The 17,101-nt window shown below is 35.5% G+C and overlaps 1 protein-coding gene across 2 annotated transcripts in view; it reads right to left on the bottom strand.

The window, feature by feature from the left end:
- Positions 1–651: 651 nt before the first annotated feature.
- LOC139121062 (uncharacterized) overlaps positions 652–17,101 on the bottom strand; it is a 220,362-nt gene continuing 203,912 nt past the window's right edge. The window contains exon 13 of one of the 2 annotated variants that reach the window (XM_070685681.1): positions 652–6,714. In XM_070685681.1, coding sequence (XP_070541782.1) covers positions 6,643–6,714 — 72 coding nt within the window. In that variant the 3' untranslated portion in view covers positions 652–6,642. The remainder of the gene's footprint in view (positions 6,715–17,101) is intronic. The other variant, XR_011549215.1, reaches the window with a different exon arrangement.

Below are 17,101 nucleotides of genomic sequence, written 5' to 3' on the forward strand. Positions count from 1 at the left end.
ACACAGACAGTTGGTGAAATTGGAATGCTGTTCATGACAGCATTTTTTGCTTGCTAGGAATAGAAGAAATTTATATTACAGCACAGACTTTTGACTTTGCAAATATACAGTATCAAAAGACATTAAGCTTTAAACCCACAAGAGATTTTATTGAACATTTGACAACATCAGTCCATATATTGTGAAGCCAGCGTTACTGCTCCAACTGGATATTTATTCTATCATTGCCTAAAAGTATGACTCTAATGTGTATGCAATGACATCATTGGATATTTTGCCCAATATAGTTACACATATAAGTATGCTTTTGTCATTTCTAAAAGATAGAAGTCAGCAATCATATTTGATGTTGGGATTCAGCAAGTACAGTGAATCGGTCAGTGCATGAAAAAATATTTTTCGTCAACTTCTGCTGGATTTTGAGAATGTGTTGGGAATTTTGTGCAGTTTGAATGACTGCATATAGCAGATTTGATGTGATGCACTACAACAATAATTAAATGATTGTGGGAATGTAACTCAGACATTCGACATAGCACTAGGACAACAGAAGCTGGCTTGCTTTTTTTTAACAATAAAGTTTTCAGAAGTTGTTGTCATATATCTACAGTGCATTTGAGTGCAACAAAATTACTCATGAAAACAAACAACTTTTGGTTAGAACATTTATTTCTAGAATAATTCAACACAAATGTATTTATTGAATGAGCACAATTATTAACAGGAGGACCATAAAAAGTTTGTGCTTGTGAACACTATAACGCTGTCAAAGTGTGGGAATGAGAACTGATAGCAACCATTGACTATCATGGAGTACTAAAACAGTAGACAGTATGGGATTGGAAAAGATGTTCAGGCAAATTAGTCTGATAGATAATTACTTTCGTATTCAAATTTTTCTACTGTTTCCCCTTTAGACTCAAGTATATTGTTTGTGTGAAATTTCAATATTATATCTGTTGTATATCTTAGCACTTGTAATTACCATATTCTAGTGGAGATAATTAGCATCAATTGTCAATCATATGCAAATGCACAGAATGATGTACATGTAGCTAGTTTTGTATTCCATGGGGAAAATTGTTCATAGTCAACCATGCAAAGTGAAATAACACGTTTTGGTAAAATTTTTCTTTTAAACACAGGGACTCTGAAAATTTTGGCTAAATTGGGGGAAGGGCCTATGGCAAAAATATTGATGAAATATTTTTTTTCCAGGCCCCCTGCCGTAATTGTGCTCATTCCCTTATTGGTCACAGAATATACAATACTGACCACATAAAATTTTGTAAAGTTTGGTGTTATCAAATCTACTGAAAGGCTGTGAATTTGAAAATGTATTCTCATCTCTAAACATGACACAATAGCCAAATCACAGAGATGTGTTTACAAAAGCATTGGGTTGACATTGTTCGTTGTGTGCAGGACATAGTTTTACAGTCTTAAGCGATGCAGGGAGCAAATAATCCATATTGTCTGGCAAAAAAAGGATTTCCCTTTTAACCACACAAGCTGTTATTAATTTTATGGTGCATTTTTATGGGTGATTGACACTTAAAAGTATTGGATAAGTCTCGAGTTTTAAAGTGTTTTATTGAGAAGATTTTCAAATTCTATGGTTGATTAAACAGACATCAGTCATGGCTGCCACAATTTCAAATTCTATTTTAACAGTGTTGCAGCCGCTCCTAAACATGTTTCACTGCCACTTGATATTCTTTGAATGTTCCTGCACTTCAAAACACTTAGATGTAAAGGATATGTATAATAAGCAATGTTACACATGCTGAAAATATTATTAATATGAAAATGCAAAATCTTGATAACATTTTTGCATTGATTTCTGCTACCAGTAGTAGCATCTCGACCTTGTCTTTTAGCCTTTATCCATGCTGCAAGACAAGGTCCAGATGCTAGCCTAGATTTCTGCATACTTCATCAAAATATCACTGCATAAAGCTGACAAGTGAATAGCATCACATTTTTTGAAGTCTGTCAAAAACAAAATGTTCATTGTGTATAACTGACAATGATTAGAATATCATGTTATATTCTATCACAAAGGAAAAAAAGAATTATTAGGTTTTTAAAACATTTTTAATGACTTAAGCACATATACCAGGGTACACTATACTGAAATTGGTAACATTTCAATATAATAATTACAAAGTACCACACTGAGTCTATAAAAATGACAACATTATTAACATGATTAATACATATCAAATTCAAGGTGATTTAAATATTTACATTTAGGCCAGGTGAAATTAGAGTATATTTGCTTGATATTGCCCAGTCTATTACTGTTGCTGTCTTAAAATTTATTTTAAAAATCATTCGTAACCATTCAACATTACACACTTCTAGAACATAATCAGTGATTTTATTCAAAAACTTGTTCTTCTATTCTCAGGGTTATAATATACTGATCATATTGATTTGATATGCTAGTTGTTTCTACCCCTTCTTGTATTCTTACAGTGGCTGGTTATTAAATGTCAAGCATTGCTACAACTTTCTCCATATCCATCGTAAAGGTTAATGTGCTTTGATGGTCGCTGACAACTTATTGACAAATTATCAAATGTGACGTTGTTGATTAAATCAAGCATGATTAATTATAAGCAGGACAAAGTACTAACAGAAAACGAGTATTCAAGTTATCGAGAACAATAAAGCAAGTCAATTGTATCAGGTATAATTTTAGAAGCATATTTACTTTCTTCGGTGCCATATCAACATCATCAGAGCTAATCACAATTATGACGATTTAGTGATATTTGTTTTCTGGGGACCATGAAACATATTTTATTAGTCGGATCCTACTCTTTTTAACTCTCTTTTGTATGAATACACCGTGTACCTTAAAACATACTGATTTAGCAACCTTTATTTCCACAATATAAGACAAACAAGTCATCGTTGATGACACAGTCCCCGCTTGTCCATTTTGTTATAATCTTTGGTGTCTAGGTAGCTGTGGTCTAGGTCGCTGTGGAATGACATTGATGCAATGGGTGCATCAGGCCTGTGACTTGCATAATAAAGTAATCTGAGGAACGTTCAATAAATGACTCATCTCTGCCGGTAATGACCACTGAAGGAACTTTTGATTACATCACACATAACGATGCCCTCACTGCCTCTACTGTCATGACGGCACATACTATACACATGGTTTGGTGGAATTTTCGAAATGCTATGGGATTGGCTATGTTGTTGTAATCAGCCATCAGCCATTTCGAATCATATAATGAAACAAATTAATGTGCACAAGAATGCAGCCATAGTTTTTTATCTTCGTATCACGTTTGAACAAAATCAGTCCATCGAGGGACAGTGACCTATGTTTATGTTTCAAAGACATAAAAAAATCACACCAAAATTGAAATCAAATGGCTGTCTATTGACCATATGGATCATAGCACAAAATTAGTACACATGCATATGTATGCCATAGTACTTTATCTTTGTACCAAGTCTCAACAACATTGGTTAAGGAATATTTGCATATGATTAAGCCTCAAAGACATGAAAAAATCCAAAAATGACCATCGGGCAGCGATATTGGAAAAAAATTTACAATCTGGCAGCCATATTGGAACATGTCACGAAGTAAATTGACATGTATGCCATAGTGCTTGATCTTTGTGCCAAGTTTGGACAAAATGGGTGTAATGACCTTTGAATTACACTTCAAAGACATGCAAAATTCCAACAAAATGGCAGTTCTGCAGCCATGTTGGATCCTATCGCAAGGTTAATTGATACATGCATATGCATGCCATAGTACGTGCTTTGCCTTTGTGCCAAGTTTGAACAAAATCGGTTCAATGATGTTTGAGTTACGGTTCAAAGACATGAAAAAATCGCAAAAAAATGGCCACCTGTCAGCCATATTGGATCATTTCACGAAATAAATTGGTGTTCATATGAAGGGCATACTGTTTTGCTTTTGTGCCAAATTTGAACAGAATCGGTTCAAGGATGTCTGAGTTATGGTCCAAAGACATGAATAATCGCAACAAAATGGCCGCCTCACGCCCATATTGGATCGTATCGCAATATAATTTGCCATGCATATGTAGGCCATAGTGTTATGCCTTTGTGCCAAGTTTGAACAGAATCGGTTCGAGGATGTTTGAGTTATGGTTCAAAGACACGAAAAATCGCAATCAAAATGGCCGCCTCGCGGCCATATTGGATCGTATCGCAAACTAATTTGACATGCACATGTAGGCCATAGTGTTATGCCTTTGTGCCAAGTTTTAACGGAATCTGTTCAAGGATGTCTGAGTTATGGTCCAAAGACATGAAAAATCGCAACAAAATGGCCGCCTCGCGCCCATATTGGATCATATCGCAAAATTATTTGACATGGATATGAAAGTCATAGTGTTATGCCTTGTGCCAAGTTTGAACAGAATCTGCTCAAGACTGTCTGAGTTATGGTCCAAAGACATGAATAATCGCAACAAAATGGCCGCCTCACGCCCATATTGGATCGTATCGCAATATAATTTGCCATGCATATGTAGGCCATAGTGTTATGCCTTTGTGCCAAGTTTGAACAGAATCGGTTTGAGGATGTTTGAGTTATGGTTCAAAGACACGAAAAATCGCAAACAAAATGGCCGCCTCGCGGCCATATTGGATCGTATCGCAAAATTATTTGACATGGATATGAAAGCCATAGTGTTATGCCTTTGTGCCAAGTTTGAACAGAATCTGCTCAAGGATGTCTGAGTTATGGTCAAAAGACATGAAAAATCGCAACAAAATGGCCGCCTCGCGGCCAAATTCGATCGTATCACAAAATAAATCGACGTGCATCTGTAGGTCATAGTGCTATGCCTTTGTGCCAAGTTTGAACGAAATTGGTTCAGCAGTGTCTGAGAAACTGTTGATGACGGACGGACGGACGGACGGACGGACGCACAGACGGGACCCAATCTATAAGTCCCCGCCGGACTTCGTCGCGGGACAAAATATGTGCAGACACTGGCAAAAAATAACACCAAATACACACTGAGATGTGGGAAAAGCTGTCCCTTAGCTGATATGGCACTTGATATCTTGTCTTCTTTAAATGAAACCTATGTAATTGAAATAGGCTTAAAGTCTTCACGGCATTAAAAATAAAGTGGGCTGTTCCCGGTATTGCATAACTGAGGTGAGTTAATCCTCAACATCAAACAAAACCACAGCGACAATCCCACGGAAAAAAAACTTTCTCAAAGAAACTAATGATGTTAATAACTCATTTAGGTGATGTACTGGTTCATGGAGAAGAACATAAACAACTTTGCATGCTACTTCTCGATCTCAGGCCTTACTTTTAGTACTGATACTTTTTATCATAAATATATACAGTATTCTCCATGCTGACATGAAACTTTTCGTGCCAGATCCTTTTCAACAAAATCTTTTCTTCTATTTTACACATTACAAAACAACATCTGAAGTTTAGATGTTGGCTTTTTCAAGAAATTTCGACAAACTGTTCAAAACAAACTTCACGCCTGCCCCCATGAATCACAAGAACAAAAGAAACACAATATCAAAGTTAACTTGGTTGGAAAAAAGGTATACCACATCAGTAAGAATGTTACATAAGAACAAAACGCAGACTGGTCCTACAGACGGACATTTGAAATTTTATAAACTTTGACAATTTTAGACACATAATTAAATCATGTGAGATTAAACTTTACTTGTTATCACTTATATGAGAATTGTGTCTTGATAATGTTGGCCAGTAAAACTGTTATTCAGACTCATTTTTACACAAAATGATACATTTATTTACAAATGGATTACACCCTTACTGAGTCATTTGCCAATTTATTCATTGTGTTCAAATTTCAATATTGGACTGCTGGGTATCATTAAAACTACTACAATAAAATATTTTCGATTTCATTTTAGCAGTTTTAGTGATAACAGTTTAAGTTATTCTCACTACAGTGTTGTTATTGATCTTGTCAAACATGGCTCCCTACTAGACTTGGTGACATTAACACAAAAACATTGATGCAAATGTTTCTACAATGATTTTGCCCTCATCCAATACATATGTTGTAAAATCAACAGACATATTAATGATTTTTTGGGTACATTGTGAAAGACAATACAAGGCAATATTGGGTTTGGTGAGCACTCCATGGTAAGGTAAAGATCAAAACAACTTGATCAAAATGAAATATTTCACATCCAGAGAACAAACACTACACCATGGCTGCTTTTACCTACTGGTACATGAAAGTTTAATAGCCAAAAACAAGCGTTGGGGAGCTACATCTAACAAAGTCCAAGTGGGGCTTTATTTAAAAGTAATGATGATAGCAGCAGTCATCATTCACTTTGTGAAAAAATACATCTACGAGTAACATCAACCCTACCATACACCCTTTTCCATAATTAAAAGGCACTCTTCATTATTAAAGTGAAAATTTTACAAATAAAGAATCTTACATGAATGTGAGAGTCTAAAACTTCAACAATCACCACTCAGAGAAAAATATCATATTTGTATTTGTGGCAAGTTTGGGTGAGTTTACATCAAAAGTACCAAGCCTAGTATATCAATAAAAAACAATGATCAACACTTTATGTAGATGAGTAATCTTATCACTGTGAGGCTTACGGATCTTGACAATAGCAATCACAGGTACCAACATCATCAACCCGATTACTATTGTATTCACAGGTACCCTGTTGAACAAAAAGAACAGAACAATGCAATTTTTGAGTGTTTGTATGCTTTGAGTATAGATTTGTTGTGAAACAAGCAACCTAACCACTGAACAGCTTTGCTCTGTTATGTAGAGAGTAACTATTTGTGACACATGCATTGATGAAGAAGGTGGAAATCTTTGATTCAGGATGGCCTGACCAAAAGTAATGTCAATGACACTGTGCTCCCATTTTACAGAGCTATTGAGTACTAGAGTACACACATGACATTGCATTCTTACAGGTTGATTACTAAGAAAATTCCAAATTGCAAGTCCAAATTAATCTTATACCCAGCAATATGAAATGCGCCATCTCATAATGACTTTTACACATCTGACAGAAAACAACCCTAGGATCAAGACTGTCATGTTTTAGAGCAATCCAACAAATACTTTGGGAGAAAATGATTTTTTGACAAAAAATGGGAAAAAATTGCCCAAAAATACAAATATGAAAATTTCACCACAATTTGTGGATACATATATACAAGTTTTCAAGGCAATGGGATGAGCGCTTTCAGAAAAGAAGACTTTTTGACCAAAAACAGGAAAATTGTCCAAAAAATACAACTTTCAAAATTTGCATATTTTGACTTTGACATGTTCATTTGGACAAATTCACATCTCCATCCCTGGGTGCACCTGTCCACCAAATACTAAGATGGTAGGAGCTGCAATTTAGGAGTTTTAATGTGGACGGACATCCATCCATCCATCCATCCATCCATCCATCCATCCATCCATCCATACATACATACAATACATGCATACATACATGCATACATCCATGCATACAGACAGACATGCATACATACATACATACATTTATTTTTACAGCTTTTAACCTCCAACAGCTGACCAACCTATCAATATCAGCTTGTTCAACTTGATACTACTGCTTATAATAATATAAACAAGAGTTAATTACATTCTAATTAAAGTAAACATGCCTTGCTTATCAAGATTACGTCATAAAAAAACAGTATATCTGTCAGGTTATAAAGAATCTTCAGCTGGTTATCTTTATCAGTATTTTCATCCTATTAACCAAGCACATTTTAACTCTCAAATTAACATTGCAAGTAAGTTCTGTTGAATAAGTTGAGACTGTACATACTCAGAGAAAGCACACCAAAGAGACAAATATTTGCAACTTCACAAGTTCAAGGTCATCAAAAGCATTATAAAGAATCATGTAACACTTTCGTTGCACTGTTTACACAGATTGCATATTGCTATAAATAGAACATGAAGAATCTTACAGCCCAGCTCTACCATAAAATCCCCTTTCACTTTGACCACTCTTTATTTGACCACTCTATTTTTTTCCTCAAAAATTTTATTTTATCATTATCAAGTTGACCACAAATAGAAATTGGAACTTTCTCTATCTCTCTTTATTTAGCCAAATCATGACAAACTATTAGAAGCAATTTCTTTTTAGATAACATACAGAGAACAATACATGACGGTACAGAATATGTCAAAGTTGGGATTCAGGAAAGTTGCCTTTACATATTTTATTCATCAAAGATAGTAAGCATTTCACTATGAACTGTCATAATTCTACACTAAAATTATTTTGGCTTTGTTGATTTCCTAATTAATTCCATTATTTAAAATCATATTAATTATTTTTTTCTGGGTAAATTGATAGGGTTTATCCAGTACAAAAGTTACATAAAATGTAAGTCAAATTCAGTTAAATATCAATTACGGTCTAACATTGCATCATTCCTATAAATAACACCTCAGCCTGAAACGGCACAATCATAATCTGCTCATTCACACAGGCAGTACTTGACTTTGAATGAATGACCTGCTACATTCACCTGTGTACCAAATTTGAAAGCATGGCAAAATGTACCACAAATTTGCAAATTTTGCCTCACCGAGTCATCTTCAGGTCACTCCTAGGAACATGCACATCAAATTAGAAAGTATGGCATACACAGTTTCAAAGAAGATTTTTTTTAACCAAAAACGGCAAATATTGGCCAAAAATACAAATATGCAAATTTTGCCATAATTTTGATGAATTTTATTTTGAGTTATCACAAGGCACCTGCACGCCAAATTTTAAAGCGATCCAACATTTGATTTTTTACTAAAATGGCCAAAAAAAAAATTCATTAAAAATAGAAAGCATCAAATATTGACATCAAATCTTTACGTTTAAACACAGGGTCCAGCGAGCATATTCCTCTAGAAATTATGAATATGATTAATATAATGTAACAACTTAGCCGGCTATTGAACACTCTTTTTGGGAGTGGAGATTTAGCCGAGTGGTTCTGTCTGTGGCCTCTCAGCTAGGCGAACTGATGCCGTATGTTGTGGGTTCGAATCCGATTGAAAACTATCCGCATTGTATTAAACTTTTTTTTCATTATACAAGCCTTATCTGTGTCTAGTGTGTGCCTATTACTTTACCCTAGCAATCTGTGAATAGTATTTCAAAGAAAACAGTCTATATCTGTTAATTGCCCTCCCTAATCCCCTTCATTAATTTGTTCTGCCGATCGCCAACGCGGGGGCTTATCGCCCTGACCAAATACCTCGTTAGCAGCTCAAAGGTAGTAGACGGAAAGGGCTGAAACTCTCAGCGTCCGATTTCAAAAATCTTCATTTTCGAAGGTTAGGTGACGTAAATTTTCGAAAAAAGTCGGCACCAGCTTTATACTTAAGCAAGCAAGAACACTGACTAGTTATTTTTACCTTCTCGTGTCTATTTATAGACGGAGAAGGTATTAGAGTTGAAAACCAATATGCTGCTGTCAAGAACTTCCGTCTGTCGAGACTTCCGTCTGTCAAGATCCGTTGACGTCATGCCATTGTGATGGGTCATATCATAAACTGGTGGGGGTGTTCATGGCTCAGGTTGAGGTGTGGGAGAACGATTTTGAGCTATGACAAAAATCAAAAGGGACTTAGCAGCATAGCCACAGTGTTAAGCCTTTCTCCAAGGTTTCTTAGTTGACTACGATCTATTACAGACTACTGAGCTGATGTTAGGGGTACTCACTTTGTGTTTGCTCACTCTGTGAGCGCTAGTGTTTGGTACTGAGTTGCGTGGATATCCCCTCATGGCCTCACGTGATCTGGGCCTGTTGCATAATCTGCAGAGATGATCATATGCCTCCGAGTCTGAAAACTGTTATTGTGTAAGCCTGTCGGCATTTTCCTTGCATTTTTTCTCATTTAATTTTGCAAAATATCGGCGAGTACCTCAATATTTCAAGATAACCCTTTCTTCCCAATCGTTTCCTGGAGTTTCAGAGTCATATGAACGAAAATGAGTGAAAGTTTTAGACAGGAAAATCGGACGTCGGCCATGTTCAATGTTTACAATACAATCAGAAGTTTACGTGGAGGAATTAACCAACAAACACAGGAGTGTTCATGATGCCCGCCCTCAAGAGGCAGACCCTCCTATATGAAGTACCACATTTGATGCTTGTGGAAAGCTTGACCACACAATGGAGCATTTAAACTTTTAGACCAGATATGAACTGAATATGCTCACGTGCATTACTGTGATTGGTTGACAGAATGACAAGAACATTAGATAAAAGTGTTGGAACCGATTTTGTTTATAGTTGGGTGGCCAAGGCATTTTTTCTACTTTTGACAGTAAAGTGGTATGGTACGAAGGTGAAAATAAAAGGTTGAAGGAGCTTGATTCATTCAATCAAAAGTTATGAATTTTTTAATAATGAAAAATGACAATTTTTGGCTTTTTCGTCAAATTTCTGCCAAGAATTCAGTCTCATGAAAGTTCGACAATCTGTTAACTTTGTATTTATCTCATATAGAAACATGAAAATTTATGTTCTGGATCAAAATTTTGTTCTTATTACAGAAAACCGGAAATGGAAAGTTTATAGTACTCAATGTTCAGGGAACTATTAATATAGGTGAATGTCCATGTAGAAGATGACTTCCTTGTTAAACTGAGATAGTATAATGTAAAGTTCGATATGTAATATTTTTGCCGCTGAATGTCCTTGTATATTTTTGTATTACAGATTTGCGTTTCTATTTAATTCATTATTTTGCAAAGTGCTCTGGAAATTTTTGGTTTTAAATTTTCTACTCTGAATTTTTTTTCCATTTCTGACCACCCCTCCTCTGCCAAAGTGTAATGGTTCATCCCTTAGGGGTTTCACTGTAAGTAGGTCAATCTTGTATTTGTCTATCTAGTGCAGTTTTTATATGGTTGAATAGATTCTAGTGAAAGTAGAAATAACATTTGCGCTTTGAGAATTATGTGAGGGAGGAAATGGAAGTGTTAGGTATTGAAATCATGATCTTTTGCGTATTGATGTTCTTGGTAGTGTATTTGAGTAATAGAAATAAAATGAATAATTCATGACATGAATATATCCTAGACAATGGTGATGTTTTTGGTTATGCAGTTATCTTATTGATAGCTAGTGGGATTTAAGTACCAAGACCATCCTGAGTATAACAAGTAGAATATATTTTCCAATGGAATAAATGGATACTAAGCAGTCAAATTATGGTGGAATTAGATGATTAAATAATTAGTGATAGTTATCAGTTTGTAATTTGTATGTGGAATTCAAGATTGAAGCTTTAGTATTGAGATATTAAAGAAAAGGAGGCAAGTTGAAATGACAATGACAGCATCAACAGGGCATAGTTGAATGAAATGCTTTTTAATGTTGAATGGCATTGAAAAGGTCATTTGAAAGTTATCTTTTGCATTATTTTGTGCTTGACATGACTGCATAACTGAGTATTATGTGAGTGACTGTTGTTATAATTTCTTTATACTGCTACCCACACTGGTTTGTGATCACTGTAGTAGGATTCAAGTACACCAAAATCTGTAGACTGAATATTTGTATAAATATGATCAAGGCAAGATCCATAGTTTGTTGTTGGTTGTTGGATAACTTGTTTATATTTGAGTTGGTTTGTCATAAGTTCAATCAATTGTTTTGCTGAAGATGTTTCTTGTAACAAATCAATATTGAAATCACCAAGTATCACTGTTGGTAGATTATTGTGGAGTTCTTCATTAAGATTTAAAAGAGCTCTTTTTAAATTGCCTATTGGTGTTGAAGGTGGAATATAAATAGCAACAACTTGAAGTAAGCCAAATGTTGTTTTGTATATTGCTGTGATAAACTCGCAGTGTAAGTAATTGTGTGATTGTGGAACCGACTCCAGGATGTTCGCTTTGCTATACAATACTAGGCCATGATATGGTCTTGTTGTTTGATTTCTGTTATCGTCATGTCTGGAAATTTCAAAACCTGGAATTGTGTAATCATCATTTTGATCACCACTTTGTAATCTTGATTCACTGCAAATAAGTACATGAGCTGATGTCAAACTGAAATCATTGACAACATCTTGAAAATGGCAATGAAGTGATCTTACATTTTGATAAGCAACAATAAATTTGTTTGGTATATCATATGGAAAAGTCAAGCAAAGTTGTAACATGGAATGTGATCGCATGCGTTGCATTTCTTCTGTGACATCACTGCTGACAGATATTGATTTTCCTGTAATGTGGTTATGTGAAGACCAGCAAGTTTTGTGACTCTGCTAAGGGCAACATAGTGTATATGACACTGGTTTCTGTTTGAAGCAGTACTGAAATCAACAACTACATCAGTGAGAGTATCACCTTGGCAACGGTGGACAGTCTTTGCACTGGCTGGTCTGATGGGAATTGTTTTCTAACAACTTCAGCATTTTTATGTCTTCCTACTCTGAATTGCCGTGATATCTGTGTAATGGGTGTCCATGCTTTGGTTACTCTCCTCTGGTATAAATGTCGTTTTTCTTGTCGCAGTGCTTTGCCAACAGTGCTATCATCAAATAAAATCCATAGAACCATGACATGATCTAAGTCTGGTCCATCAATAAACTTTATTACTCCTGGAGTGCCATTTATTAATCCATCATCAACACACAGATTCATACATAGTTCAACTCGTTGATTTATTCCAATGGATAATTGAGATACTAATCCCATTGTCTTTTGAGGACCTAACATTGCAACTATGGTTAATGTTTTTTGTTTCACTGTTTCAGAGACATCCCCAATTACAGTATCAGTAGCAGATACATTTGTTTTAGTTTCTGTAAGTCTGTCGTACACTAACACATTATGGTTATCAACAAGTCTGTTTTCACAGTAGAGATGCACTATTGAATCATTGTACGGTGGACTTCCATTATTGGTTTGTACTATGCGGGTTTTCAGAATACTGATGTCATGTGAAGTGTGTTTTCCTTCACGTACACGATTAAGTAATTGTGCGAAATCCAAGTCATCTTTTTGACGCATAATATCTGTTAATTCAAACATTTTGAATAGGTCTTTCCAGATATTTAAAGCAAGTGGTCCATAATCATGCCTAAGATCATTAAATATCCAGCCATCAAAGACAGGCTTCAATTGATACAGGTCCCCAAATGCAACTATACTGACACCACCAAATAGCTGATGTTTGCCATGATTTGTTGAAGCCGAAGGTTGATGTAGTTGAACATACCATTGCCAACCATGGAGATTTCATCAATGAAAATAATTTTTAAATTCCTGTATTTTGCTTGCAAAGTATTTAGTCTTTCTGATGTTAAGGGTTTATAGTGAAATCCTTGGCTTGCAGGAATCTGCAGCGCTGAGTGAATTGTACTCCCTTTAATATTGTATGCAGCCTTGCCTGTTGGTGCCATGAGTAATAGTAATACAGTGTCAGGATTTTCACCAGGACGACTTGAAAGATGTTTCAAAAGTACTTGATAAAGTGATTTCAGAACAACAGATTTACCAACACCTGCTCCACCTGTAACAAACACATGCAAAGGATCTGTTTTTGTTTTAATCCAATGAATTATATGATAGAATATTTCTTTTTGCTTCTTGTTAAGAATCTGTAAAATGGGGTACAGCTGACTGTCAGGCATTCGTGGGTGTTGAAGTTCTTCAATATTGGGATTGTTTACAGCCATGCCAATGTCTTGTCCTATGTCATATTGTGAATGACTGTCATTCTGTGGGGCAAATATGTTCATTGTGTCACTTTGTCTGCATCCTTCTGCAGAGTCTTGTCTTTCCTGATGTTCTGTATTGGAGCAATATTGTCAAACATATCCACAGCTGTATTCTGTACTGCTTCAATTGCTTGATCTAATGCCTCAGCATTTTTATTGTAATCCTTTTGTTTAGTATCTACTTCCTGTTTTATTTGCAAATAGCGGTCATGGTATGTACTACAACCAGCCAATAGTTGATTTTCATGTCTCCAATGATAAAACAACATTACTAACTCTCTGTAATGATTTTCTGAGTCTCTCTCTTTATGAAAACGAACATATCGGATGACTTTACTTTTTGTGCGTTTTTTGTAGATAAGTTTACCGACACGATAAGTTGTCCCACTGTTGTTGTTGTCATCATTGTAAACATCATCATTGTCTTTCTTCTCTACTTCATCAGGTTTTTCCCTTTCAAAAGTATACCAAGCTGCAAAATCTGCCAAGCACAATTTCTCAAGGGCTTTTGGACGACGCTCATATTTTTTCAAGATGTTGTCACTTTCTATATCAGTAGCATTTGCCGGCATATTTTGTATTTCATCCAGTGGTTTCAGTAGAATAACTCGATCATTAGGGGGTGATGTATTAACAAATATGACATCTCGTGATGCTCTCCTCAATTTCATTTGCATAGTTAGATACACAGCCTCTTGGCACTAACTTCAACATGATTTAGGAATTTGTTTCTATATGTCTGACACTCTCCCTGATGTCTTGATTTCCTTCTCTCACTTCATCTACAGCTCTAGCTAGCAAGTTACTCATTCCTCGTTGAGCTTTGCTGATGTAAGATGCTATGTACATTGCACAGGCATATGGATCTATAATAAATTGAATGTCCATGTTTGCCCTCCATGCTTTCAGTAGAATTTCATTATAATTATTTATTCTGATTTCATTAGGTGATCTTTTGAGGAAGATTTTTTCAGATGTTAGGGATGACTGTATTGCTTTAATGTAGGTCTCCTCATCAAGTTGTATTTTGTCTAAGAATTCATCAAATGAGAGCTTTTCTCCGAATTGTAAATCAGAAAGTACAGTTTTAATACGTGTATAGTGTTCTTTAAGGCTCTGTTCTGTTGTTTCATCAATATCCATAGGTAATGGTTGCAATATCATTGTTCTTGGCATAGGTGGTAGAGGAAAGCCAAATCTACAAACACACTGACCTTTGACTTTACATGTTTTTGCATGTCTATGCATCTGATAATTTATCAACTCTGCAAGGTTTTCATCACTGGTTTCATTGCTGCATGTAATATACTGATCTATGAAATTAATAATTTCATCATCATCATTCTCACCATACTGTGGTGCATCTTTGATCCATACAAGCATGTGTACATGTGGTGACCCTCTTTGTTGAAACTCGACTCTGTAAAGTAGTCCTGTATTTCACCAAGTGGATGGTGTGAACTGAGTAGAAAATCATGCATAAATTGCTGAAAGCAATGGTCAAAGTGTCGAGCACAGTAACCGGGTCTGATTTGATCAGTTCAGACTTAGTATTCCATGACATATTTAATATATCATTGTCTGTGTACTCCTTTTCATGAACTGTCTTTCCAAGAATTTTCAAAAGATGTATCCACTTGGACTCTGCTGATGAGAAGGACATGAAGTATGTAGGAATTGCAATTTGGCGTATCATAGCAAAAATGTCTCTCTTAGCACTTTCCAATATGGTGGTGACCCTCTCAATGTTTTAATACCCTGAATCCTTCATCAAGTCTAACTATCTTGTCTACATTTTGAGGAGATTGCACTTCACCAGCTGTTACTTTACGGCCTTTCAGATTACATTTGCGTAAGCATAATGATGCTTTGTCTTTGATTTGCTGAATTTGTAACTTTTTCAGTTTGAAGAAAATGTTCGGAACAGATTTCGCAACTCTTCGATCTTTATGTCGCAGTTCCCATTTGCATAGTGTACTGTATGATACTGGGATGTTTTGTTCACTTTGTCTCGGCTGACCACAAAAAATTGTTGGAAATGAGAGTTCTTCGGAATACTTATCTTGAAATATACCTAAAGGTCTGTTGCCTTCACCCGGGGCAAAGCAAAATGCTCCTTGTGAATCTATGTTTCTATCATAAGAAAGTGAAAGCATTGTATCTAATGTTCCAGCAGCCTGATCCTCTAATTTGATTTCTTCTGTCCAATCATCATTGTTATCATCACAATCATCATCATTGTTATTATCAACATTTTCATTACAGGATTCCTGTTCATCTATTTCAGAATTAAGATTGCAATCATTGTCCTGCAAAAATTCTTCCCAGTCATCAGATTCATTCTGATCACAAACATTCCAATTTGTACCAATTGTTATCTTTTCCGCTTTATACAAAGGACTGTTTTCAACTAACCACTTTGCTGCCATTATCACTTTGTGAGGTCTAATATTTTCAACTTGGTACGCATGATTGTAGCTTATTTTCCTTTTGAATTTGACAGGTATTGTTTGTGAATCATTGATAGTTCTGGGTAATGTTGAAACAGTGCTAGATACATCAGCTATGACATTTACAATATTGCCTTTGAGACTAACTTGTCTACCCCGTGGCAATTCTCTGATTTGCATGAAAGGAATACGTAAGGCAACAAGTCTTTCTTCGAAGTGGATGTAATTTTAACTCTGGTGGGATTCCTGGGAATGACATTTTGTTTGCTACAGCACAAGGTGGCAGCTTGGACTGTTTTAAATATGAGTAACAAGTTTGACATAATGGTGACATTTCATCATCTGTGGCATTTACATAGGATGATGCCAATGATGACAATTTACTTTTAATATTATTGTAATTTACAACACTTTCTCTGTACCACAGCTGTTCACAGCACACACATACAAATGTTGGACCATTCTGAACTGATTTATGGAAAACTTCAATAAGTTCATTAATTGATTTGGCACCACTGCAATTTCTTTTAATTTTCTTAGCTCTTGCATCACCTTCTTTTTCAGCTTGTCTGTACACTTCATCAGACCGTCTTAATTTCTTTGATTTAGCATTTCTCTGTTGTTCACTTTGTCTGTACACTTCATCAGACCGTCTTAATTTCTTTGATTTAGCATTTCTCTGTTGTTCACTTTGTCTGTACACCTCATCAGACCGTCTTAATTTCATTGATTTCACATTTCTCTGTTGTTCACTGTGTCTGTACACTTCATCAGACCGTCTTAATTTCATTGATTTAACATTTCTCTGTTGTTCACTTTGTCTGTACACTTCATCAGACCGTCTTAATTTCATTGATTGAACATTTCTCTGCT

This window comes from Ptychodera flava, chromosome 21, assembly GCF_041260155.1.
Source record: "Ptychodera flava strain L36383 chromosome 21, AS_Pfla_20210202, whole genome shotgun sequence".
NCBI classification, from domain to species: domain Eukaryota; kingdom Metazoa; phylum Hemichordata; class Enteropneusta; family Ptychoderidae; genus Ptychodera; species Ptychodera flava.